Source organism: Aspergillus tubingensis (genome assembly GCF_013340325.1).
Source record: "Aspergillus tubingensis WU-2223L DNA, scaffold_11, whole genome shotgun sequence".
Taxonomy (NCBI): domain Eukaryota; kingdom Fungi; phylum Ascomycota; class Eurotiomycetes; order Eurotiales; family Aspergillaceae; genus Aspergillus; species Aspergillus tubingensis.
In genome coordinates, this window is record NW_023336285.1 from 370,110 (window position 1) to 396,104 (window position 25,995).

The following is a 25,995-nucleotide window of genomic DNA, read 5'->3' on the forward strand; positions in this document are numbered from 1 at the left end:
ACAGCTCAGGGTCTGGGGAAAGATTAAGTCCCCAACAACACCTCTCAGACATCCATTGACTTTCTATCTCGATACCCATCTTGACATATACTATCGCTTATCTAGAGTATGCTTGATTTCGCTTATTAAAGTCAATTACCTTAATGTCTCTTCTGTTGACTCTTCGTGACAGCCAAGAGACCGGCTACAGCCAAGGCGGGCTATCCAAGCCAACCAGCCCAACGATTCGTCCACGGATTGCCTCCATCTGCATCCGGGTCTAGACTGGCTCAACTCTGTCGGTCCTTCTTTCCCTCTCCAATCCTGCCTTTCCGGGAAACACTCTCGCGGACCCCGCCGTGGGCGAGTCATCATGATAAGAACCTTCTCCGCGGGGTTTCTTCTAAATCCCCCCATGCATGCATGTCTTTACGCCCTTTATAGATAGTCTGCTACTTCCCCTCACTTCTCCTCCCAGTGACACCACGCTTGGCTCATCATGCGCACTTCTTCGCAATCTTCTGGTCTCTGTCTGGCCTTGATGGTCATGTCTCTGGCCCTTCCAGCGTCTGCTGAGAAGGTGCTAGGTGCTTACATCTTTGCTCGGCATGGAGACCGCACGGCTAAGGTGCTGAAGGACACGGAGTTGACCGATCTGGGTTACCGTGAGGTCTATACCACTGGTACCTACTGGCGGAGCCGCTACATCGATTCGGACTCCTCTCTGCAGATCCAGAATATCAGTGAAGACATCGTCAAGCTGAGCCAGATCAGTGCCTCCACCCCCTCTGACGATGTGCTGCAAAATTCTGCCACAGGATTCTTGCAAGGAGTCTATCCGCCTGTCGGCTCGTCAGCCAACGAGACCTTGGCTGATGGAACAGTCGTCGACTCTCCCCTGGATGGGTACCAGCTGATCCCCTTGTCCATGACCGACTCGGGATCAAACAGCGAGGACACCACCTGGCTGCAGAGTGCGACCAATTGCCAGAATGCGGAAGTCAGCAGCAACAACTACTACAGCTCGTCCTTGTATAATTCACTTCTTAATTCTACCAGCGATTTCTATCAATCGCTTTCGTCGCTATTGAACAGTACCTTCTCCGAATCTTCAATGAGCTTCAAGAATGCCTACACCATTTTTGACTACCTTAATGTCGGGTCCATTCACAATACCACCAATGTGCCAACAGCAGAGCAACTCCACCAGGCCTTCCTGCTGGCTAACATTGAGCAATACAACCTAGCTTACAACTCGTCTGAGCCCGTCCGAGCCGTAGCAGGCGCCATGCTGGCAGGTGACGTTCTTCAAGGCTTGAACAAGACGATCACATCCAAGGGGAAAACCAAGCTGAATATTCAGTTCGGCTCCTACGGCACGTTCCTCTCCTACTTTGGTCTGGCACAACTCCCCACTGCGGACGTCAACTTCACTGGAATTCCCGACTATGCTTCCTCTATGGCATGGGAACTGGTGACGAACTCAACCTCAAGTGAATTTCCTTCCACTTCCGACATCAGTGTGCGATTCGTCTTCCATAACGGTACACTCAATGAGTCAAAGAACGATAGCCCTACTGAGTACCCACTTTACGGCCGGTCAAGTGCCACTATTTCCTGGTCCGACTTTGAGCGTCTGAGCACGAAGATTGCCGTCACATCGCAGTCGCAGTGGTGCCAGGCATGTGGTAACACCGATGGTCAATGTGCGTCTTACTCGACCGGCTCCAACACTACCTCTACTTCTACGCCTCAGCAGAAGTCAAGCAGTGGTATCTCCCGGGCGGTAGCGGGTGTTATCGGTGCAATGGTAACTTTGGCGGTCATTCTTGGTGCAGAGGCGCTCCTCCTTCTCGTGGGAGGATTCCGCATTACCAAGAAAGGCGCAGTTGCACAGAACGCAGCTGCCGACGAGGAAGACAAGACCTCTTAGGAGAGACTAAAAGCAGTGAGCATGTATTCTTGATGAGTTTGGATGAGCGATGATTTTATGATGGCTGGAGCATCGTGATTCCCAGTCTTATGCTACTTTTTCCACCAATAACTGGCTTCGTATCGGCATCCTGGTCCGATTTATAATGAGCCTACATTAGCACTACAGTCTTTATGATATTCTACCAAGTTGACGCTGCCGTCATTCCAATATTCTGCGCCGCACCAAATATTCCTCGTAGCTATTTCCTCTTCCACCTCGGACTCTTTGTTAATAGTCAAACCGGTTAATTTCCGGTAACCACATCTTCAAAGTAAATTGCATCAAAAATTGGGTCGAGGCCTGGATGCGACGAACACCCTGAACCATGGATGGATGCACTTCTGGTTCCACCACGGGGAGGCCCGCCATCGCGACACCTAAGCCGTTACATCATGACCTCGGCTGTTCTGGATACAATCGCAAAGTTTCTTCGATGACGAGACACTCGTCTCTCCTTACGACTACCACTCCAGACACATCTACAGTCAATCTCCATGAGGGACTCCGGTGCGCTCTCCAGCCCGCGAACGCGACACCCGCAGCCAGCCTTACAGGCCCAGCATCTACTCGACCATGCAGGTCCTTATCCGCTTAACGATGGCCGCTCTGCTGGTCCTCACTGTACTCTGGGTCGGATCGCAAGTGAGCACAGTCCAGCAACAGCAGGAGGTTATCCCCGAAACGAATCCTCTGGAGGATGAATATCAATCCAGCAAACCTACCCAGTCTATACAGCCGGATATGGCAGACGTATCGCACACTCCTTCAGTGACGCCCTCCCCGTCAGTCGGCAGGAAGAAGCGTCCTTCGATAACGGACCTCCTCCCTTCGTACCAGAAGGACACTGCATCCCCTCAATGGGCCATCGACAACATGCTGGACACGACGCAAACACCCGTTGACGGTGTCATTGTCGTCGGGCGACTCAAGTTCGAGAGACCTGACTGGCTCATCAATGAACTACCTGAGTGAGCGCTCACCTCCTACACCTCATCCATACTTCTTGTATCACCACTGACAATTCCAGCTGGCGCCACGCAATCTACACGCGCGACGACCGGCGCCACCCCCTCAGCATCCCCAAAAACAAAGGCAAAGCCAGCACCGTCTACCTCCAGTACATCATCGACCACTACCACCATCTGCCCGCGACGATTGTGTTCCTGCACAACCACCGCAAACCAGGTCACACTGAGTTCCGCGACTACGGGAACGTGGCAGCCGTTACTTTTCTCCGACGCGAATTTGTGCAGAAGAACGGGTTCGCTAATCTCCGCTGTACTACTAGCAGTAGTTCTGGTTCCAGTTCAAATGACGAGTGCGGGAACGTGATCCGTCCGATTTCCGATGCCAACGAGACTAGTGCGCAAGTCACAACGATTGAACAGGAGTATCCGGTCATCTGGAAGACGGTTTTCAATAGCACTGACGTCCCGGAGATGATTGCGACGCCGTATTGCGGACAGTTTGCGGTGTCGAGGGAGCAGGTGCACAAGCGGCCCAGGGAGGAGTACATGAGGTATCAGCAGTGGGTGATGGAGACGAAGTTGAAGGATGAGGAGATTGAGCAGGTGATGGGATCATTGTGGCATGTTATTTTTGGGAGGGGGGCCGTATAGTAAGTCGAGTTCATGTTTGTCAATGCCTGGGGTGATGTATTTGCTAACTGGTGTTAGTTGTCCTGATACGGCCAAGTGTTTTGAGGATGTTTATGGGTTGTGATTTTCATTGATGTAGCTCCATAATGAAATAGGGATACTAGATTAATATAGTCAGTTATGCTCATATCGAGAGCAGCAGCAGCAGTAGTGGTAGAAGTAGGGGTTAGTTGTAGAGTAGATCAAGCGGAGGGGAGCTACGCTATTAATACTACCGCCGCGCCGGCGCGACATGACGTGCGTGACCCACGCAAATTTCCAACTGCTTCAACTTCATCTCCGACTTCACCTCCGCACGCGCTCCCTCGCACCACGGACCCTACTTCGGGTCGTCACCTCCTACTTGATCTTAATGAATTGAATTAGCCCCATCAATTCAACAACTACCACCTATCCACCTACCTACACGGATCTCCTCAATCGCGCAGCTCCAGCTGCCACCTACCACCAAACAACCACCACCCCAACACCCTCACACCTGCACGCCTCCGTGCGCTCGTGAACCAAAATGTCGACACACTACAACACCGAACCCACCGCCACCGCCTCCGCAACCCTGCACACAACCCTAGGACCCCTACACATCGCGCTCTTCGCCTCCCAAACGCCCCTAACATGCCGCAACTTCCTCCAACACATCCAAGACAACTACTACACAGGGACAATCTTCCACCGAATCATCCCCAACTTCATTCTCCAAGGCGGCGACCCAACGGGAACTGGCTCAGGCGGAACAAGCATCTACGAGGAACCCGAATTCGAATACGACCCGACAGCGCGCGATCCGAACGAGAAAGTAGTCCTGCGCGATGAACTGCACAGCCGGTTACGGTTCAATCGGCGTGGATTGGTTGGGATGGCGAAAGCCGAGGACGGGAGCTACGGGAGTCAGTTCTTCATTACATTGGGGGATGCGAGTCGGGAGTTGAATGGGCAGTGTACGTTGTTTGGGAGGATCGAGGGAGATAGTATTTATAATGTATTGAAGATTGCGGAGGGCGAGGTCGTGGAGGGGACCGAGAGGCCGGTTTATCCCATTAGGGTTACCGGGTGTGAGGTGGGTGAGTTGGGGCCGTTGGAGGGGAAGATTGTGAAGAGGGATTTGACGGCGAGGAGTTCTGCGACTGCGACTGCTGAAGGGAAGGGTGGGAAGAAGGCAGCACAGGCGAAGAAGAAGGGAAAGGCGAAGGGAGGGAAGACGCTGCTCAGCTTTGGTGATGATGAGGGTGAAGAGGGTGAGGAGATGCCTGTCAGGCCGGCGAAGCCGAAATATAATGCTGCGCTGGTGACGGATACTACAGCTGGGAACGGGGTTGCGCCAGCAGAGAAGAAGCCCAAGGCAAGGAAGGCGTCACCGTCACCACCACCGCGCAAGCGCGCTTCGCCCACCCCTCCACCCATTGACCGACCCAAGAGTCCCGACCCAGCGACGCAACTTCCTCTGCGCGATCCAGAGTCTCCTGAGCGCTCTCCCAGCCCAGAAGAACAGCCAGCACAAAAGTCCAAGCTCGAGCGAACCAACGCCGAGATTGAGTCCCTAAAAGCCTCCATGCGCCGCACCGTAACCACGGAATCAGATACAGGACGCAAGAAAACCGCCTTGGAAGCTATGATCCCTCAAACAGCCATCCGCGGCCGCAGACGCCCACCACCAGGATCCTCAGCAAGTACCAGCGCCAGCAACGGGATAACGGGCTTCTCTAGCACCAGCGACAACGCCGCACTGAAGATGTTCAACGCTTTCAAAGCGAAACTTGAAAACGCCGACTCTGCCCCTACCACCACCACTACGACCAGCAAACAACCCCAATCCAGACCCCAGAAAGAAGAGGAAGAAGACGAGGAAGACGAGGAATCTCAACTCTGTGACCTCCACTTCATCGTGAACTGCCAATCATGCAAATCCTGGTCTGACAACAACGCAGCCGGCACTGATGCCGCCGAAGGCAATGAAGACACCAAATTAGGCGACGACACAGACCAAGGCTGGTTAACGCACCAGCTCCGCTTCGGGAAAGATACGCTGGGCAAGGATCTGAAATGGAAGAAAGAGCATCCGGACGACGTGGATAGTTTGATGGTGATTGATCCGCGGGAGAAGGAGAAGGATATTGTTGCGTCCGGGTCCGGGTCTGGGAGGAAGAAGAGGGGGATGATGGAACGGGATCGTGAGAGGGATAGGAAGAGAGGGAGGGTGGGAGATTTGGAGTGGGAGAAGGGGAGGAAGTAACTTTTCTTTCATTGACATTGACATTGGTCAGTTGATGTGTAACATACATACATACTATACTACTTATATCCTATACTACTTCTATATGGTATATCGGAATTGAATGAGGATAGAACGTCAATGGAATTCAATTTCAGCTGGGGGTTTGGGAGAGAAACAAGAAAAAAGCAAGAGAGGAGAACCTAATGTCATTTTATTTTAATTCATACTATGAACAAAACGTGCGCCGCTATCATTAGAATCGTGGTATGTGTAGAAGCATTCTTTCGTGTACGGGAGGAAGAGGAAATAGGAAACCAGACGATTAGGCAAGGGGGAGGAGTGTGTGTGATAAGGGTATGATTGCTTTTTTCTTTTTTTCTTTTGTGAGGCCGTCAGTCAATGGAGAGAGGCGTGAATTTCAATCAATCAATCAGTCAATCAGTCAACTCAGCTGTGATGCGATGTCTTGATCTGTTGTTTGAAATCAGGCGGGAGAAGGGAGAGGGGGATTGACGAGTTCATCATATGGTAAGGTGTAGGTAGGCATGGGTATAGGTATGGGTATGGGGGATTATATGCAGCGATATACCTCATTTGAGAAAAGGCAAGGCAAATGTAAAGTTTAAGCTTTTATTCGTATTCGTAGTTCCAAGGTTGGCTCTTGATATTGCCTTCCGCAGACACACAGCCCCGTTAGTAATGTCATCAAGCAGAATGAAAATAATAAAAAATCAAGCCTTCTTGCGCCGCTTCGCGCCGCCGCCATTGCCCTTACCTCCCTGAGAATCGTTAGTTTCGGACCCGCCATACTGCAAGCCATCATCCACCGTGTTGGCCGGGCTGGTGCTCTCGCTGTCTGGAAGTGCCTCGATGCGATTTGTCTCGTGGTTGATGGGGATTTGCGCATCCGCGCCGACTCCTGAGCTCATTGCGTTGGTTCCATAACCGCTGCCGTCATATCCGTTGTAGTACCCGGCCGTCGACTGCGGGTTGGCTCCGCTGAAGATATCACCCTCTGCTGGGATCTGGTCGAAATCAAACAGCTCGGTGGCATCTTTGATCACGCCGTCCTCGGGACCGGTCGTCGCCGTTGGGTCGGCTGATGTTGTGACCGGTACCGAGTGCGACGAGTCGCCGAAATCTAAGCTGTTTTTATTATGTTCGAGGTCTCCAATGTCCGTGAAGTAGTCGTTGGTGAAGATCTCATCGAGGTTTAGTGGGGGAGGGGGGACGCTGCCGTCAGTGCCAATGCCAGGGATGGTGCCCGTAGGGCTCAAGGGTTGAAGCAGGTTGGTCAGGTTCTGCACAGAACGGTCTTGCTCCGCTTGCATCTTCACCAGGTTGTCGATCTCCGCACGGGTATTGGCCAGTCGCCCCGAGTAGTTGTGTGGCATCGGCGGTGGCGTCGGGGTCATCAGCGCGTTGTTCTGAGACACCGGCGGGCTGGTGCCGCTGGAATTGCTCTCGTTGGCCATCAGACGGAGCATATCTGCACGCTGGTTGGGGGTGAGTGGCGAGTTTCCTCCGGATGTTTCAAGGGATGACAGCACATTAGGGAAGTCGGCGAACGTCGTTGGCATGCCGTTGCGCGCATTGGAGTTCTGAATCACAGACATAATATCCCGTTGTGGGAACTGTTGATTCGCTGGCACCGCCGCCTCCTTTTGCCGCGGGCTCGTGTCAAACACCTCCTCGACATGGCCGGGTTGCGACGCACTCGGCTGCCGGCCATGGCCACGTGGTTGTGAGCGGTCATAGGCGGTGGCAGCAGGGGACAATGTTGTCGCACGGCTCTGCCGGTCAGCCCCCGGGGGGGCTTTCAGCAAGAGGGGTTGCTTCTTCATTGACCGTTGTCCACCAGGGCTATTCAGATTGGACGCACCTAAGGTGCTCAGCGTATACTCGTCCCCCATGTCGACAACGTTGCCTTGGTCTTGGGAAATAGCTCCCGCGAACGAGTTCGCCAAATTCTGCGGTCCCTCCTGCCCTTGCAGACTGCGGTTGTAGACAGTTGCTAGGAAAGTGAGGATGGCATTTATCGAGTTCTCGTGCCGCGTATGCTGCTCCTGGAAGTTGGCCGCCTGCGCGTACAGTTGCTCGTGCTCGCGCCGTAGTTTGCTGATGGTGTTGGAAATGATCTGTTGTTGCTGCCGAATAGCTTGCAATTCTCGATACACGCCTGCCAGTTGGTCTTTGGGCATGACATTGTTCGTGATGAGGGACAATTGGCGGTTGCGCGCACGATCATCTCGAGATCCAATGCCATCATCCCCGTAGTCGTCGTGGTCCTGGTCCTCCGCTTCCTCGGTCTTCACACGCACGTTTGCTTTCCCAGACTTGCTACCCTGGCCCGCCGTGTTCTTGGGCTTCTGAATCAACCATAGCAGGTCAGGATGCCCGCGCTTGAAGTAGGGGTTGGCGTATTCGCTCGGGCTCTTGTTCTTCCGCTCGCTAGCACGCATCGAATTGTCCGACAGCCCAACCTTCTTGTGAAAGCCGTACATGTTCAGCTGGCGAACGAAAGAGGCGTAGTTGTTGTGTTTGAACAGCTCCGGAATGAGGGTCTTCGCAAACTCATCTTCATCCATCACGATGAAAGAGTTTCCATCATCAGACCATCGGATAAGTTCAGTGTTCTTCGACTCGTCCAGAAAACTACACTGCAGTTAGTATTCGTTCATTCGTTCCTGTCAGTCGGTCGACCTACCTGCTCAGCTTTTGCACAAATGGAGGGATCTGCTTCCGCTTGGCCTGCGCCTCCCTCTTCGCAACCATCGCGCGCTTGTATAGGTCCTCCAGACTCTCCCCCCATCCCCCATTTTCTCCAGTCCCAGTACTATGATCGGAGAACGGTGGTGTTTGTTCATATCCTCGACCGCGATTCACCAGTTGAGTTGGGGTTTGACGACGCGCAAGCTGCCCCGGAGCAGCAGCAGTAACGTTGGCCGCAGGCACGTCCGGGCTGGATGTGTAGGCAGCAGCGCTGTAGGGGTTGGAATCAGGGAAGGAGGGACTGGACACGTTCGAGGATGTCTGACCCCATTGCAGAAACTGGTCGTTGGAGAGTTGGTTTCCGGGGTTCTGAGGGTAATTGGATAATGGGCCCAGCTGAGGATGGACGATCGGGGATGTGCCAGGCGCAGGTCTCTTGCGGGTAATTCCTTGAGGACTCATCACAGGCGATAAAACCAACGGTCGGTAAAGAGCAAAGACGTTCTAAGGGGCGAGTAAAGTCGCGTATACGATGGCCTAGGGTCGTCCACTAGGAGGGAAGGAAGAATAACGGCGATTGGGCGAGAGACGAGAGAAGTACTTAGTCGGTCGGGTAAATGGCGGGGTGAGCGGAAGGCCTTAGTTGGCACGGGCAATCCGAAAATGAGGAGGGGAACTTGTCATCAACGTCGTGATTTTCAGAGATGTCCAGGGCGATGGCACTCAGAAGGATGAAGAGCGCTCAGCAGCGGAGAGAGCGTGGGACTGCAGGCGCAAGTGTCAATGGCGGAGACGCGACGGCGCCGCCGCAGACGCTAGGCGTAGTAGCAAGAATCGAATGTAAGGCGGGCGTCAGGCAATCTGCGAAGACGGAAATTCTATATCGGACCGAAAATATGCGTCTGAATGCGATGCAGTCGCTGAATCCGAATTACTTGAGTGAATCAGGCTGGCGATGGAGAATCGACAGAGCCTATTTAACACGGGAAGGCTCTGGGGCCGAAGGTGGGTTGAGAGATACAACCGAGCCGGCGCAACAAAGGCAGGCACAAAGCGCAGAAGAAACAAAGCCTTCCACCACGGGAGGTGAAGAAGAATGGGCGCGACGGAGAACGGGATGAAGCGATGGAGTTGGATCTGAGGGGGCTCAGGACAGGCAACGGCGTCTGGTCACCGCCAGCAAACTCGGGAACTCGAGATGCTTGGCGGGCGGTGATGATCTCAAACCTCGGCGGTGAGTCGTGATTGGCCAATGGCTGACTCAGCGTACGGCACGTGGACGAGGGCGTCTCAGTCGCGATTCGCAGTTTTCCGTTGTTATTCACTCCAATATCCCTCCTGGGCGTCAAAGGCTTTGTTCTCACTTACGGACAGCAACCATCGTCAACGGCAACCATTGCTGCTGACCACGCTACTGTTATGACCTCTACTAAGTACTTGCTAGTGAGGTTGGCTCCCTTCGGGACGGCAAGCTCCCCACTGCCCCATTGTCCAATCACCACCCGCTAATCTTTGCGGCATCGACTTGGCCCATTTCTTCGGACGGCCTGATCCAAAGCCTGTTTTCCTTCCAGAGGTTTCACGATGCTTCTATGGATTTCTGACGCTTCAAATTTTTCCCTAGCCAAACATCTAGGGGCTGCAGAAAGCCAAGCACAGATGTACAGGATGAAAGCAATCAAAGACTTCACCATCAAGAGAATCAGTCTATTCCACCATCTGGTCACCAGTTAACTGCCGGAAGCGTTTCAGTATTCTCTGCCACAGGTCTGGCTGATCCTCCGTAAACCGCTCGATCTTCTGCAGGGCAGCCAAGTCTTCCTCCATATGATGGCGCTTGGTTGTGCCGTCCAACACCGTAGTGTGTCCCAGTCCTAGAACAAGACAGTAAAGTGCTGCAGCTGGCGAGATATCTGCTTCGTGGGCAAGCAGCTGAACAGCATCCGAGCGAATTAATTCTGGATTTGCCGATAGCGTCCAGAAGCTCTGGTAAATGATTTGGTTCTCCCGGCAAAAGGCCCTCAAGGGAACATCGTATTGCGTGTCGGCATAGAATCGGTTCTGAACCACAGCAGGCTTTACCCTTGCTTGGCCAAACAGCTCCTTCAAGATGGACAGAGTCGTGTTGGATATACCCAGGCTACGTATCTGGTGAGGAACATAGCTCTCAACCGCGGACCAAGCCTCCAATGTCTGAGACATCGTCGGCAGCGGTGAATGCAGAATGAGCATGTCAATGTATGCGTCGTTCACACTATCTGCCGTGCCTGAGGGCCGGAGATTATGCAGCGACGACTTGATAGACGCATGGACCTGATCAGTCACCGAGGCCTTGGGGTCATACGGCATATTATCCGGACTCTGGCCATTGACGGACGTGAATTTGGTTTGGACCTGGCATGAATTAGCAACAGGCAGACACGAAATGCAATGGAAAATTTCTAATTTTGGGTTTTGCTGTGGATTGACCACTTACATGAAGATCTTCTCGTCGGACGTAGCCGTCCTGGAGGGCCCTGCGTATGCCTTCCCCGACCAAGTCCTCGCGATAATGCTTGGGTTGGGCAGCAGTGTCCACGGCGCGGAAACCAGCCCCGAGCGCCTGGTGTACCAAATCGGCGGTCTGGTCTTTCTTCCAAGCGGTACCGTAGATTAATGTGGGAATGATGGCGGGAGGTGCGTTTTGCACGGGACGGAGGACGTGACTTTCCCAGGAGAGTTTGGTTATTGCAGCGCGAGCCATAGTGAGGTCGATCAATTCAATGGCTTGGATGATATGCAGGGTTGTAGCCGAGATGCCTTGTCATGATGCCTGCGGATGAGCGGATGCAGGAAGAAAGTAGCGGTTAACTCCGACCGGGTTATCCAAGGTGCGAGCACCTGACTTCATGATGACCTAACTCATAGGGACCTGCTGTGTTGATATCGACAAGACTTTGCAACCATAGGTATCTGGGTGTGTGTGATAGCGGTGGCCTGCAGCAAAGATTGACTAGTGGTAGCAGCTTTGTTCCGGTCCCTCACATTTGCACACAGGCAGCATCATTATCCGAGCTTTAAGTGGCAGATGCAGGTGTGATGTTTCTATAACCTGTGCAGGAACTAAATATAGCGGGGAGGCAGTGCATCCATCCGATGCTAGAACTTCACCCGCGGGTGGAGAAGGAATAGCTTCTTGTACTGTGTACCTGGGCTTTCCCCAAATTTGAGCATTGAACCATTTCATTCGAGACAAATTTCCATGCAGTGTCATGCCAGCTGATGGATAACTCCGGCAGATGAGTTCCTCGTTGGTTCCAGAAGAGCCCCGAGTGACAGTGTCACAGATGACATCATACCTTTATCCCATACTTGACTGCAGTAGAAACCTCCCTTGACTCTATGCAAAAACAGCACTACACCAGCAGCCCCCAACAACATTCCATGTAACCCCGGGAATCATTCCGATCAATCAATCAACCCACTCCACAACTCGCCTACTATTGAACTATCGCGACCCACACTCAGGGACTCCAACTGCAACGGCATATCGGGCTACCCCACCGTGGCGGTGCCCTGACACTATCAAACTATACAGCCATTCAGCAACACCAAATTCAGACTAACTTCCAGGCAACTTCGTTCTCATCTCCCAGATTGGTGTTATCAGAGATGATCAGGGTCCTCCCGCAGCTTGGCATGACCGAAGTGCATATACCCGAGCTACTGATCCTTACTTCCACCTATCTCTCGTGCCGAATCAGGCAAGCTGGGGGTGGGAAGACCTCACGAATGTAGGGAGGACAGTTGTTTCCGATATTGCATTGAGGAGTTGTTGTGCATATGATTCTTCTCCTAGCAGCATGTCACCTACCCCGACTAGTAGTACAGAAAAAAACAAATATAGAAACAAAGTAGGTAGTGGTATACAGAGAAACAAGGTATAAATAAGAAGCAATATCCATCCAACATCGATATATCATCATCAACATCAATTCCTTCGAGAACAAACCATCATCACATTTCAATCATCCCTACTACTTAACGCGGCCTTGTCTCTAAAGCCTCCCAATCGCCACCACAGGAACAACACCACAAACAGCAGCAAAAGCAAAAGCAAAAGCAAAAGCAATCGAAAATGCACTTCCACCTCATCCCAGCCCTCCTCTCCATCACCACCACCCTCCTCTTTACTCCTCTCGTCCGCGCCGACAACGACCTCGACTCTGACGATGTCCCCGACCGGTGCTGGTCCGTCTGCGGTCCCGTCGTAGGCATAACCCAGGGCTGCGACCACCGGTACGACGACAACGACCGCGCCGAGCTCAACTGCATCTGCAACTGGGCCGAGGCACCTACTCTTCTGCCATTGTGCGAGGCCTGCATTGCCAATTATCGCAGAGAGCATGACCATGACGACGACCATGATGCGCATGATAATGGTAGGTTTGCCATTCTAATACAAGTTTTGTATAGAAATGAAAGAATGATGTGCTAACTATAACAGACGCCTACGACATCCTCACCTCCTGCTCTCTGTCCACGACAACCTGGAACGCAGCGGCCGCTACTTCTGCCCTTCAGTCTGTGAACAGCACGAGTGCTACTGCTACCGCTACTGGCTCTGGTGCTGGGGCTAGTGGTACTGGCTCTGCGGCTTCGACCGGTGGTTCTGCTGCTGCCGCGTCTTCTACTGGTGATGTTAATGGGGCTGTTGGAGTGAGCGTTCCCGGGCTCTCGTCTGTGGCGGTGATGTTGGCCATGGGTATGGGGTATTTGGGTATGGTTTGAGATGGATGGATTATTGATTGAGGAAATGCATGGAGGATCATGGTCATGAGAAATGAGTTTTATATTGATGAGATGAGATTTTAACATCTCTAGGATACCTCCGTTGGTTATCTGATATTCTATCTTGGGGTGATGTTTGTGATAGCTGAGGGTGGAGGATGATATAAGGGGTGCTATATTTGATGGATAGGTATAGGACGTTCCTTACAGAAGTAATACATGATTCTGCGCTTTGGTCTTGCTTCTTTGTGGTGTGCATGTGGATAGCTGTATATGCACAACAATCAGTGATAAGATCTTATCATCCTTTCATTATCGAGTCAGATTCGGAATACGCCCCCAATTAGTCCATTGTGAGAACATAATTCTGCTTTGCAGTCAGATCAATGTCTATGACTGCTAAGACTTTGAGTTATTAAGATAGTATGGCCTTTAGGGCCGGGTTCTGAGACATGACGAGGCTCTTCGGTAAATATATATATGCCGTCCGTTATTGCTAAGTACCGGCATATAAGACATACTAATACTGCAAGATGTCACCGACCTCATTCTGCATAGATAATACAATATATCTTAATGCGATGTACATTATTATTTAGGGTAGTAGCATGGACTCTCTCATGCGTCTTAGCCAAACAAATTCCTCGCAGTTCTCATAAGCGCGCACATGGTTGAACACCCACACTTCAATAGCTGATAGTCCAGCCATGCACAAATAAAATCAAATGATTACTCTAGTTCTGTGTCTTTATCTCCTGCAAGAATTTTGAACACCCAATGTGAGGCAGTCCGAGAAAATAATGTCAACAATGTCGTACGGATCCCCTCGATGCACCTGATGTGGCTAGGTGGCTAAGTATCATGGTTCCTTTCCGCTAGTATGGATAGACATCGAGTACTCAGTTGTGAAGTTGGACTTGCTCAACATGCGTGGGTCAAAGCTAATGATGGTCTAATTACTGTGGAATTTGAGAGACGCCTGTTAACATAGCAGCGACAAAGAAGCGAAAATACAATGCAAGATCATAGCCCACAAGACCGGTTAAGCCGACAACGAATCATAGCAAGAGACAACAGTACCCCTAGACAAAGAGACGAGTAGAGACTTTTCTAAAACTTTATGTTCCGCCACTGACAATCTTAAACTCTGCTCATTGGCCTGTGACACTCCGAGTACAAGGTACTTTCTTTAATTATCGGGGATAGACGCCTTCGCACTAGCCCATGTCACAAAGCGTATTTGAACTCCATTCATACTCAATTGATTGAGGTACACAACTACAGAGTTTCAACAGACGCGGAGCGGAGCATATATTGAAGTCAATTGTACAAATAAGGACATAAGGGTCATGAAAGTGTGTAATCAGGAATATAAACGTGTCAATTTCTCTGGTGAGCCGGAAAAGAGCTAGCTTTCACATGTTTACTATGTACCAGTGTGACAGTTTATATAGTGTTTCACAAAGTGTTCTACAGATCCTTTCTATTGTAGGCAAAATCCTAATGAATTTATTCTTTATCATTAACCTTGATGGGAGACACTGAGATTCCCAAGTGTGAAAGGTATGATTCCATCACTGTACTTACTTTTCTGCACTGCTTGAGAAGGCGACCCATTTAGGAGGAATGTCGCTGCTATCAGCTGGCATGATTTCATCGTGCTTAATCCTATAATCACGATGCCCACTTGAACAATACAAAATTATTCAGAAAGAACAAATCATGATTCCGCAGTGTTCCTTGTCTTTGTGTGGAGTAAGAGTTGTGTCCGAGTCCAACGTATAATTGAGTCCGAAGGCCATCATACAATCAAAAGTGAGACAGAAGCACAGCGAGCGATATACTATCATCTCCAAACACCATTGGACATGATTCAAACATCAAAATATATCCCCGATTATACTATATCGTACTACCTACCATCATCCTCATGTCACACACAATCCAAATACAGTGCCTGAAGAACCTGTCACGACTAAGTAGGTAACCACCACCAACCCAGCATAACGTGCACCAGACCCTCATGCCTGTCTGTCTCCTTGCTTGAAAAACGAAATTACTTTAAACTCCTATCAGAGACACGGGCTAAGCACAGATAAGCCCACCACCACTTCCTCCTCAATAAACATTCGACTGGCAAAACAAGGAGTGAGAGCACGCCAGCCACACTCCAAAAGCCACCTAATTTCCATAATAGATACAAGCCACACATCACAGCCACAATTAACCAAATCCATCCTTAATAGGTTGTAGGCAACAAACAAAGCACACGCATTCTGCCTAAAGCCCACACACACCCGCAACTTGCACCGCCCAACCGGTAAGGATTACTTATCTTGGGAATAGGTAAATGCCACGAATACTCACTTAACCACAATACTGTGAATGTGTCCACAACTACTGTACCAGCAACTATGTCCCAACTTTAAGCCACCACTCCAAACACAAGATATAAATTAATCAATTATGTAAACAATACTTAAGCGAAGCGATACTTAACTATTAATTAACCACCAAAATCTTACTGCGCATTCCTTTGAACAATTATCCCATCGGATAAATGAGAAAGCAAAAAATCGAATAAAAAAGCAGCCCACCAATCCGCTGATCGGTAGGTTTTAGTTAGAGACTCAAGTACTTAGTTTCCTGCAACATGCAAAGAATCTGCAGCGCTGAACGAATTACGGGAGTAGTAGAACTCAGGCAGTGCAGTGCAGGGCGAACGAAGGAAAAAAAAGGGAAGGGGAAGGGGAAGGAAAGAAATTCCGATAATTCGGAGTTGAACCCTTACATGAGATTTACTGTAGTGCACGGATGAGTGAGTGAGTGATGGATGAGGTAGTCAAGGGGAGGAAGAATTTCTTCGTTTTGATTTACCTACTTGGTCTGTGATGGAGGACTCTTTATATGAGTTTGTTGGTTTTGGGTTTATCTGTCTGTCGAATTTATGTGTAGTATTTACTACTACTACCTTCATCTCTCATCTTTGGATAAAACTTCTAAACCCTCCATTCTTCTCCCTGTCAGTATCAGAACTACAAGCAAAACGAAGCACAGTTTCAGCTGTTTCATTTTCCGAAGTCTCGCTTGCGATTCCTGTGGCAACAAACCCAGATGGATCAGGTGGCTTACATGGCGGCGCGGCGCTTGCATTGCATTAGGCCCGGTAGCCGGTGCCCAGGATGAAATAGATCAACTTGGACTAGACTAGACTAGACTCTGTACTTAAAACGCCTCCCCTTCGTTTTGCTCAGGTCCATAAAAAATGAACATAAAAAGCAACTTCGGAGGCTCGGAATAAAACCCAGAACACTAAGTAGGAGATTTTGAAAGATTGGGTAGCAATATTTATTGTCATGGTGGAATAGTAATTATTATTTTTGGTTCTTTCTTCCATACTGCTTGGTGGCATGGACAGGTCTCGCCGCTGCAAAGCATACAAGAAATATTGCATAGCCCACAGTGGGCAGCAGTGGCCCTGACCTGCAAGAAATGGATAGTGATCTGACTTGCCTGCTGAAAAGGGCAAAATGTCTCGGATGAATGGATTGGCAGCTCTGTTTGGTCAAATCATGTCCATCCGTCAGTCAGTCGCCGAATACTTGGGCAGTCAGTAAACAATTGTAACTTGGCAGAAAAAAAGGAGTGCTTTTCGATGATCAGCGCTTCCTGGCAACGAAATATGAGGCATTCAAATGTGTTAGTCGTGCTTTTCTTGATTTTCATTGTTCGCACCATTGCCACAGAAAATCATGATGCAGCACTGCCGCACTGGCGTTTTACTCTCTTAAGATTGGGTAGATACCCTTGGTGCCCTGACTATTGATTCATGAGGGTGAGGCAGTCGTCGCCGGTTAACTCTTGAGACTATTCTCCGTAGCGCTTTCAGAGTGTGCCTGGTGCTAATTATAAGCATCGAACAACCATTCTGAGTGGCCGGAATTACACTGCACATTGAATAGTCTTCGATGATCCGAAACTTTTCCTGTACAGTAATCAGTAACACCAGTGAGCTACTTTTTCAGGCGCAACACTTGTGGTGGGCAGGAAGCCAAACCCACACCTGCGGTCTGTTGATCGGATTTGTCAGAGCGGACCACTCGCTTGCTTTCCACCCACTCACTTTCTGCACCGCCTGCAATAACAACAATGGCAGCATGTACTTGACCTACTGTGTACATACTGGACCTCTGCCCCTCCCTCTCACCTACTCACTCCCTAACCAATTCCCTGGCGATTCCGACGAAAAGGATCACGTAAAGCGGTCGAGATGGCCCGGAGCGGGCTGCTCCCCCTATCGGCACCGGTCACGGAGCGAATCACACCATCGTTACACTTATTTAAAATCGAAGCTTCCAATCAGCAAGATCGACTGCGCACTAGGCCGGCTCGTGGTGCCTAGCGGGCTCCAGTCCAATTTGCCTGGAAGGTGAATAGAATCGCTCTCGGTGGACTTGGGAACGGACTAAGAATGTTCTATAGAAACGCTTGGGAGTTTAGCTCGCGCCGGGATCGCCCCCAGAACTCCCCGGTAGGCTATGCGACGGGGACTGGCCCAGTCGGCCTCATAAATTACCCTTAGGGCGCCCCCATCAGGTACAAGTACCGAAACCGAATACGTACGTGCTGGAATTTCATCGTCATCTCGATCCCTCCGATGGCTTACGGTTACCGGCCTGCTGTTAGCCTGCGTGGGAGGCGCCAGATGCAGCGGGCCTCTCTCCATAGCAATATCGGGCGGACAACATCCCATCTCGGGAGCTTGCTCAAGAAGAGCGCATGGTAATCTGACGTCTCCAGTCAACAGGTTCTGGTGACACTCTAGCGGGTTCTAGCTCGGGGTGTTAATCCCAAACCGCCAATATTGGGTCCAGTTACCCCCCATAGGAGTAGTGGCCATAGTACTCTGTAGTAAGCCAAACACCGAGGCCTTGCGGATCCGCGAAAATGACCTCGCCACTTTTGTACTACTATTGCGGCAATTGCATTCTCGATTATTCGTGGAAGGTGATGGGTCACTAGGCTTGGTCTCGATGCCCTGAGGGAGGCGAGTCGAAGAAGAGTCAGGGGACAAAAATTACCTACCTAAATCCTGTATGGTAAGTATCAATTTCCCCGAAATGGATAGGGAGAAACTTTTAGGTATTTCTAGGTCCCGTCGTATAACGGGAGCCATGGAATGCATTCAAGACTTGCGTGTCAAGTAAATAGAGGGGAAATGATGGGAATGTCATGTCCAGACGATAATTATAGCACGGGGTAATCTTAACAGCATTTCCGTACCTGCCTCGAAATGACGGCTGCAGGGAAGGGAAGAAAACTGGACGGGAGCACCGCTAACCGCTCATCAGGGGTCTGCTAAATTCCGAGTGACAGGTATGATCTCCCGGCCAGCGTAGGGGGTTAGCCGGCCATCATCCTCCTCCATGGAATGCCTGATGGGTATCAGGTTGGTGTTCTCCAGATGGTGGTAGATAGTGGTTGCTTGGAGAGAAATCTTTCATATAGAAAATCGAGGTAGCATAACAGTTGCACATCGGCCAACGGACAAACGGGAAAGCTGCAAGAGCTCGTGAATACGGGAGCTTCCCCTATTCGGAGAGGTGATGAAGCTATAGGGCATCCGTTACCCACTCCAGGCGGATCCCGAATCCACCATAGTCTGGCCCTAGGGAGTAGGGACGCGTTGGAGGCTTGCAGCTTTCCCGGATAGGAACCATCAGTCAGGAACCTTTCGGGACCACTCAGCACAGTCGTTTTCGTGGACTAGATGGGGTTTCGATCCAGAAGGAAGCCAAGAGGCAGAGGATGGCCTGCGATTGTCCGGAAAACATCCGACAACGAAAAGAGGATGCGATCTTCGAACTGGTGCGTCATGCGTGATGACAGACCTCCGCTCACTCTAACTTTCCTAGTAGTAGTAGACCTGCTCCTGAAGGAGTCCAGTAGGTAAGGTAGCCCGTGCTGCCGGAAGTGGCAAGAGGGGGAGGAGGAGGAGGAGGAGGAGGAGGGAATTGGAGGCGGGGGGAGGTGTCCTGAGTGCTCCGGTATCGATTCTCAGGGACGGAGAGACACGTTGACGGAGAGTCTGAAACATTGCGACAGGGGGAACGGACCATACCGTCCGTGATATGGCTTGGCTACGGAGAAGGGGTTGACGATGACGCGGAGGAGGTAATCACCAGAGGAGATGATTTATTAATGGGATCAACAAACCTGGGGATGACAGGGGAGGAGGCGAAAGAATTGGAACAAAGAGAACGCCCCAAAGGAAGGGAAAAATAGAGAAGTGCACATGATGATGATGAAATAATGATAATTGCTCTAGATCAGGGGGTGTGTGATGTTATTTTCAGATCAAGGCAAGCAAGCAGGGAGGAAGGTGATGGAGGAAAAGTATCCTTTGAGTCAATTTTCTATTAGCTGGACCTCCGTACTTCCATTCTCTCTAGCAACCAGCGATACCAGAGGGTCCAGGGGGGGAAATCGCAAAGGGAGGGGGGGAACGGAGAACGGGGAAAATACGGCTGTAATACTGCTAGTTAGAACGAAGGGAAATGATAGATGGTAAATTAGTGCTCGAGGAAGGTACCGGATGGGCGGTGCAGCCGGAGGGAGGAAGAAGAGAGGAAAAGGTACCCCATTCTTGCTACTAATACTGAATAGGTACCTGGCAGCCACTCTACTGTCGGTAGAGGTACTTAAGTACATGGCAAGTACCAGCTGCCTATCCAAGAGTCATATCATCCGTCCCCCTCTGTATGCACAGCATCCAAAAGAACAAGAACCATCAAGCAACCTGAATCAATCAATCTCCTACGAGACTCTGACCAAAGGGTGCACTTTTCAGCTTCTTGCTAACTATTTTACTAACCACCATTGATTTCTCTTCTTTCATCTGGTGATCCACCTTCCTGCTTTTTTGGTTGGACAAATAGTTAGCATTGCTTTTTGTTCTCCTCTCTTTTTTTCCACTTTCACTTCTTTTGTTATCTTTTCTTATTTTCCATTATTTATTCTTGTTCTTGCATCTGCATCCGCACCCTCCACCTATTCTATTGTTCGCCCTGTTCCTGTTGGACTCATTCGACCTGCCTGTGTGTTTGGACCAATCAGGATCACACTCCCCTTTTGGGCAAAGCCTCAGATTCTCCATTCTGAATTTGTTCCCACTTCTTCCACTCCCAACGCTACCGGGACTCGCCTTTTTTTCCCTTTCCTCTTCCTTTTTTGTTTTTGCCTCCCGCCACTTAACGAGTTGTGCAGAAAACACGCGCAACGGGCATAGATAGCTCAAAGAGGAGTCAAGGCGGGCAAACGAAGCGCAGGCATCTCCGATCAGCGACGGCCGTCTTCTAGTGACTTCATCACCCGGTGATATCAGGATCAAGGTTCTACCACCATCGAAAAAAAGCACCGATCCGAACCCAAACACAAAAAGCAACGAAAAGCAGAACTAGGAAAAAAGGGAAGAATTGCTAGCAGCACAACAAATTGAAGGAAAATAAGAAAAGCTGCAGCAGCACCAGAGACGAAGAAGGATAAAAAAGGGAAAAGGAAAAAAAAAAAAAAAAAAAGAAAAAGTAAGAGCCCACTAGCGAAGGACATCCCACTGGATACCTTCGATCTTCCCCGTCCGCCGTCCCGTCCCCCATCTGACTCTGGATTACGGGAATCCCTTCATCCCATTCGCTCTCACCTTGGTTGTCTCTGTCTGTCTCTCTCTGGTTGTGTTCGGTTTCTGTGGTTTCGTTTCTCGTTCCCCCCTCCCTTCCAAAAGTTCTACCAGTCTTCAGTTCTCTCTATTTGTGTTGATCATCCTCTTTCCCCCCATCTCCCCATATCCCCCTACTACTCACCCATTCAACATCCGTTTCGGGTAGGGTGGCCCTTATTTAACATTCCCTGGCTATTGTCTTTCTTACCACCTCCAACATCCTTTCTGACAGTTTCATCTATTGTTGGAATTAGGGAGTCAGACCGGGTGTTCCTGACCTTTGGGGGCAAGCCGCGCTTCTCTCGTTGCTTTCTCTCCATCACATTTCCCGCACGATCTATCCAGTGCAGTGCAGCAGAGTGCGTTCAGCCATCCCCATCAATCCTTTTTTATTATTTTATTTCATTTTCTTTTGTTTTCCTTTCCCTCTTGCTCCCTTCCTCGGGGTGTGGATTCGCGGAAAAGCAGAAAAAAAAGACCAGACCAGACCGGACCCGACTAAGCGGTCGCGGTGTTGCCGGCTTTTCTTTCTGCGTGCCGTTTTGGCGGGCGTGCCTTTCCCTTTCCCTTTCCTTCCCTTTTCCCCCCCAGCAGCAACCAGCAGCAATAAGCAGCAACTGCAAGCCAAAGAGTGAGATTCCTTTGGTGTTCCTCTTCCTCCTGGACCACCTCCTGCTACTTGCTCGTTCCTCGTTTTCCTTCCCTTCCCCCTCACTCCTCCCAATTCTCCCTCTCTCCCTCCCTCCCTCTCTCTTTCTCTTGTTCGGCCATCAAAAAGCCTTGGGCACTGCTTATCCTTCCCAGGTAGTGGCAGCTCGTTTTCCTTTTTTTCCCTTATCTTCCTCTTCCCGTGTTAAAGCTCCATTTATTTTCCTTTTCTTCCTTCTCTTGCTACGTCGATTTTTTCCGCACCCCCATTTTCTTTTTCCCGAGTTCTCCCTCGCCTGCCCTCTTCTGATGCCCCTAGGGGTCTTGAGAAGCGAAAGACAAACATAAAAAAAAAAAAAAGCAAAAACGAAAGAAAAAATAGTTCCTAACATTTTCATGCTAAAGGATACGACGGCCATTGATGACCCAATAGTCACGAGAGAATTATTTCAGCAGCTGTGAGCGATTTTGCTTGTTTTTCTTCGGTTTTTGTCGCTTCCACCGCGCTTTTCCTCTCCGCAGTCAACCAACGATCGGTCACTCCCTCCTCCCCTTCGGAAAGTTGACCCTGTTTCGCTACGATCCTCTCGACCTTGCAAACATCCCCAAACCAAGCGTGGTTTGACATCCTCCTCTCCGCTACTGTCCAGCGCCTGTCCGGTCGCTCCTATGTTTGAGTAGTTTCGCCAGACACAACAGTTGCGATCTATTGAAAAGGGTTTGTTGTGTGGTGGATCTCAGTGCCCACATTCCTCGGTTTGGTTGCTTCTAGGGATTCTGCAATCTTTTCGCCGCCATGAGCTATCAACAAGCCCAGGACATGTACCACGATAACTCCGCGGCGCGTTCTCCTGGCTCCCAACGCCACCAGCAGCCGCTGCACCGTCAACCCTCTCGTCAGTTTGACGCGTATGGCCCTATGCCCGTGAACCTGTATGACGACATGGCTCGTTACGACACCGGTCGGCTGGAGCGCCTGAACTCGTCGCTGCACAATAACTCCTATGCCTACGATCTGGCGGGCTCCCAGACCTGGAACCCCAACGGCTTTGCCAATGCGCAAGCTCTTGGAGGCATTCGGTCGGCTTCGACCAGCCTCAAGACAACTTCGCGCACTGGCAGGGCGGGCTTGCCAACGGTATGTATCCAATTGCGTGGGTGGAATGAATTTGATGGAATTGGCGTTGCTGACTGACGAGTAGACATGGCTTGATCAGCAGCCTGGCATCCCCAGCGCCTTCTCCAACCTCGGTCCCGGTCCCCTCCAAAGCAGCGCGATGCGCCCGGAAGCCTCTGGTGGTCCGTCGGAAGCGGAGGATGAATTGATTCCCACCGCCATTGTCATCAAGAACATTCCTTTTGCGGTGAAGAAGGAGCAGCTGGTGCAGCTCATGACTGAGCTCAACTTGCCGCTGCCTTACGCCTTCAACTACCACTTCGACAACGGCGTCTTCCGGGGATTGGCTTTCGCCAACTTCACTTCTGCTGAAGAGACCGCAACCGTCATCGAGGTCCTCAACCATTTCGAGCTCCAGGGTCGGAAACTGCGGGTTGAATACAAGAAGATGCTGCCGCTGCAGGAGCGGGAGCGGATTGAGCGTGAGAAGCGCGAGCGTCGTGGTCAGCTGGAAGAGCAGCATCGCCCCATGGCGACCTCGCAGCTGCAGACTCAGAGTTCCATGTCGTCTCTTACCTCGCACCTTCCCGCTACCTCCCCGTCCCCCGTCTCCCAGCGTGGCCAAAAGTTGGGTAAGTGGCTTTGACACCCTTGTGCTCTTTTCTGCAAGTCGCTAACCCATCCCCCGTATCTGCAGAGGTCGACCTCAACGATAGCACAACGCTTTCGTACTACTCGCAGCTTCTCCTCTTCAAGGAAGATACGGCGCGTGATACCCTCGTGTTCCCGTCCAACCTTTCTCCTGTCCAGCGCCGCACCGTTCATACACTTGCTCACAACATGGGCCTAGGCCATGCGTCTCGGGGATCAGGTGATCAGCGGCAGGTGCATGTTTTCAAGGTCGCTCCTGGCACCAATGTTAGCCCTCCCTTGTCGTCCATCCCTGCCGCTGTCCAACCGGCGGAGACAGCGCGCCGTGGACTGAACCGCGCCGCAACCATTGATTTCAGTGAGTCTCGCAACGACGGACCCACTCATTTTAACACTTTGCGCGGTCAGCCTTCTGCTGGCTTCCTGGGAGTCTTGGACTCCCCTGGCAACTTTGGCAACACGCAGAACCTTCGAGCCGCCAAGTCGTTTGCAGACCTACGCTCCTACACGCCATCCCCCGTCCCCTCTTCTGCCAGCTTCCCTGCAGCGCTGCAGTCTAACGGAGCGCGCCTGCAACATTACGATGGTGCCACGAGCGGCACTTCCAACACCCCTACGCTTACGTCCGCGCCATCCGGTTCCTCCCTCGGTATGCAGCGCGACGACAGTCTGTTGGTGAACAGCCTTAGTAGCCTCTCTCTGGGCACTGGAATTGGTGGGCCGAATGCGAGCCCGAGGAGATTGCGGGGTATGTTCTCTTGGGAGCAGCCAGAAAGTCAGCCCTCTAGCGCTGGTCCCATCGGTAGTAACCGATCCATCGGAGTTGGATTTGACGGTCAGTCACAGGAGCGCATGCCCATTAGGCAGCCGAGAGGCCCGATGCCCGAGAAAGGTCCAGGATTCCGACGCCCGAACGGACACCAATCGCGCGGAAGCGACGAGTTACGCACCAGCTCTGGTGTAGAGATTATTGTGGAGTAAACACTTTGATGGGAAGACGAAGACGACGAAACTTGTTAGATTGCTTTGCCGCAAGATGCATACGACTCTTATATCACGAGGCCTGATCCTGTTCTGCGATTATTGGCTTACGATTCGATGAGGGATGACGAGATGACACTCAACCGAGAGAACCAAAAGAATATTTCTCTGATCTAGCCAAGTTTAGACGTTATTTTGGGGCAGCCCAGCAGGCACGCTGTTTGAACGCAACCTTTTTATGCTTTTCTCCTTGTTTCGCGGAAAATAAAGACCTCCCCAAAAAGAAAGCTGTGGACTATTTGAGACGCGGGCGCCTTGCATGCAGGAACATTTTTATTATCTATACTTTTTTTTTTTTCATTTTACTCTTACTTTTTACCTTCTACAAATTGTGTCGGCGGAAAGCAATATAAAACCAATCATCAACACCTGGATGGCTACGAAGGACGACAACAAAACGGGATTCGGATGTCTTTGTGTGCCCATGGCAAGAGAAATGACTCACCAGCATTTGCATTTAACCTTTTACTTATCTCCTTCTATCTACTTGTTTGTCACTTTGTATATGGGGCAATTTGCATCATTTAATGTTTTTATTTCTCTGTCAGACGTGTCCAATGTGCTTTTGTTCTCTCATCTCCTCTAATCGTGTTTTTTATGGAGCCCCTGTGATAGTGGGAGTGGAGGAATTGACGGAACGTTGTCGGCATACCACATCGTATGCAATGTGACTGTTGCCGAGGACGGGCCATTCATTCTCTTTACAATTTTTCAATTCCCTGACCTGCAGGTGTAATTCAAAAAAACTTGATGACTTGCATGGCGTGCGTTAGGGGAGATACAGTGGCGAATCGAATGGGCGGATATTTGCATTCTTTGCAGCTTCTTGGAGGGGGAGAGTTTTGCCTGTGGGTATTTTTCTAGGGATGAGAATGCCCGGGCAACTATCTAGGTGGACAAATGACAACTCTTGCAATATTGTCCGACTTGATGACGTCTCGTGATTTATCCCTTTTCCCGACGGCGGTCTGGCCGGATTATATTTCCCTTGCCATTAGGTGGGCTCATCACCCTCTTCCCTTATCTACCTTGCCATTCAGATCGCCATACCTCCCTTCCACTTACTAGCTGTTGTTTTTCTGTATTTATATATATTGTTGACTCTCTCCATTCCCTTTTCTCTCCTTCAGACCCTCACAGAGCTTGATTGATCAGTTCAGTTGTTGTTTTCATCATGGTCGCTTCGGGACTTACTAGACTGTAGTATAGCATAGTTATAGTACTAGGTATAGAGACGTCATTCATTCACTTCCAATGCTCAATCGCATCCGTGTTTCGGTTCACTTAGTAGTAGTTCTACTACTAGTGACAAGTAGCGTTTCAATATATGTATGTAGATCACTCTGAAACTACTTATCAACTCAACTAGTACTAACGCGAAGTGTTGGATATGATATCAGGCGTGAATATATACGTACTATGATAGTACTAGTAGTCATTTCATACAAGCTGGTTCAAGTATTCATTCAGTTACTAAGGTAGTTAGGATCTACTCACACCATACACATGTAGTAC

General features: G+C 50.5%; 8 protein-coding genes across 8 annotated transcripts; 6 read left to right on the forward strand and 2 right to left on the reverse strand.

The window, feature by feature from the left end:
* Positions 1-478: 478 nt before the first annotated feature.
* Positions 479-1,912, forward strand: AtWU_09456 (histidine acid phosphatase; the record flags this gene model as incomplete). Its single annotated transcript, XM_035504562.1, has 1 exon — positions 479-1,912. The coding sequence occupies one exon, from the start codon at positions 479-481 to the stop codon at positions 1,910-1,912; it is 1,434 nt and encodes a 477-aa protein (XP_035360455.1).
* A 615-nt stretch (positions 1,913-2,527) lies between these two features.
* On the forward strand, positions 2,528-3,676 carry AtWU_09457 (DUF3431 domain-containing protein; the record flags this gene model as incomplete). Its single annotated transcript, XM_035504563.1, has 3 exons — positions 2,528-2,922; positions 2,982-3,572; positions 3,631-3,676. 3 exons carry the CDS (start codon positions 2,528-2,530, stop codon positions 3,674-3,676), a joined length of 1,032 nt encoding a protein of 343 aa, XP_035360456.1.
* A 444-nt stretch (positions 3,677-4,120) lies between these two features.
* Positions 4,121-5,842, forward strand: cwc27 (putative peptidyl-prolyl cis-trans isomerase; the record flags this gene model as incomplete). The annotated part of the gene is made up of 1 exon (XM_035504564.1): positions 4,121-5,842. One exon carries the CDS (start codon positions 4,121-4,123, stop codon positions 5,840-5,842), a length of 1,722 nt encoding a protein of 573 aa, XP_035360457.1.
* Positions 5,843-6,555: 713 nt separating this feature from the next.
* AtWU_09459 (heat shock factor family protein) lies at positions 6,556-8,998 on the reverse strand (the record flags this gene model as incomplete). The annotated part of the gene is made up of 2 exons (XM_035504565.1): positions 6,556-8,479; positions 8,532-8,998. The coding sequence occupies 2 exons, from the start codon at positions 8,996-8,998 to the stop codon at positions 6,556-6,558; spliced, it is 2,391 nt and encodes a 796-aa protein (XP_035360458.1).
* A 269-nt stretch (positions 8,999-9,267) lies between these two features.
* On the forward strand, positions 9,268-9,657 carry AtWU_09460 (Zn(II)2Cys6 transcription factor; the record flags this gene model as incomplete). Its single annotated transcript, XM_035504566.1, has 1 exon — positions 9,268-9,657. One exon carries the CDS (start codon positions 9,268-9,270, stop codon positions 9,655-9,657), a length of 390 nt encoding a protein of 129 aa, XP_035360459.1.
* A 586-nt stretch (positions 9,658-10,243) lies between these two features.
* Positions 10,244-11,279, reverse strand: AtWU_09461 (putative aldo-keto reductase (AKR); the record flags this gene model as incomplete). Its single annotated transcript, XM_035504567.1, has 2 exons — positions 10,244-10,930; positions 11,013-11,279. The coding sequence occupies 2 exons, from the start codon at positions 11,277-11,279 to the stop codon at positions 10,244-10,246; spliced, it is 954 nt and encodes a 317-aa protein (XP_035360460.1).
* A 1,374-nt stretch (positions 11,280-12,653) lies between these two features.
* On the forward strand, positions 12,654-13,306 carry AtWU_09462 (putative GPI anchored protein; the record flags this gene model as incomplete). Its single annotated transcript, XM_035504568.1, has 2 exons — positions 12,654-12,957; positions 13,023-13,306. The coding sequence occupies 2 exons, from the start codon at positions 12,654-12,656 to the stop codon at positions 13,304-13,306; spliced, it is 588 nt and encodes a 195-aa protein (XP_035360461.1).
* Positions 13,307-22,467: 9,161 nt separating this feature from the next.
* Positions 22,468-24,420, forward strand: AtWU_09463 (putative R3H domain protein; the record flags this gene model as incomplete). Its single annotated transcript, XM_035504569.1, has 3 exons — positions 22,468-22,809; positions 22,874-23,420; positions 23,486-24,420. 3 exons carry the CDS (start codon positions 22,468-22,470, stop codon positions 24,418-24,420), a joined length of 1,824 nt encoding a protein of 607 aa, XP_035360462.1.
* Between the last annotated feature and the right edge of the window lie 1,575 nt (positions 24,421-25,995).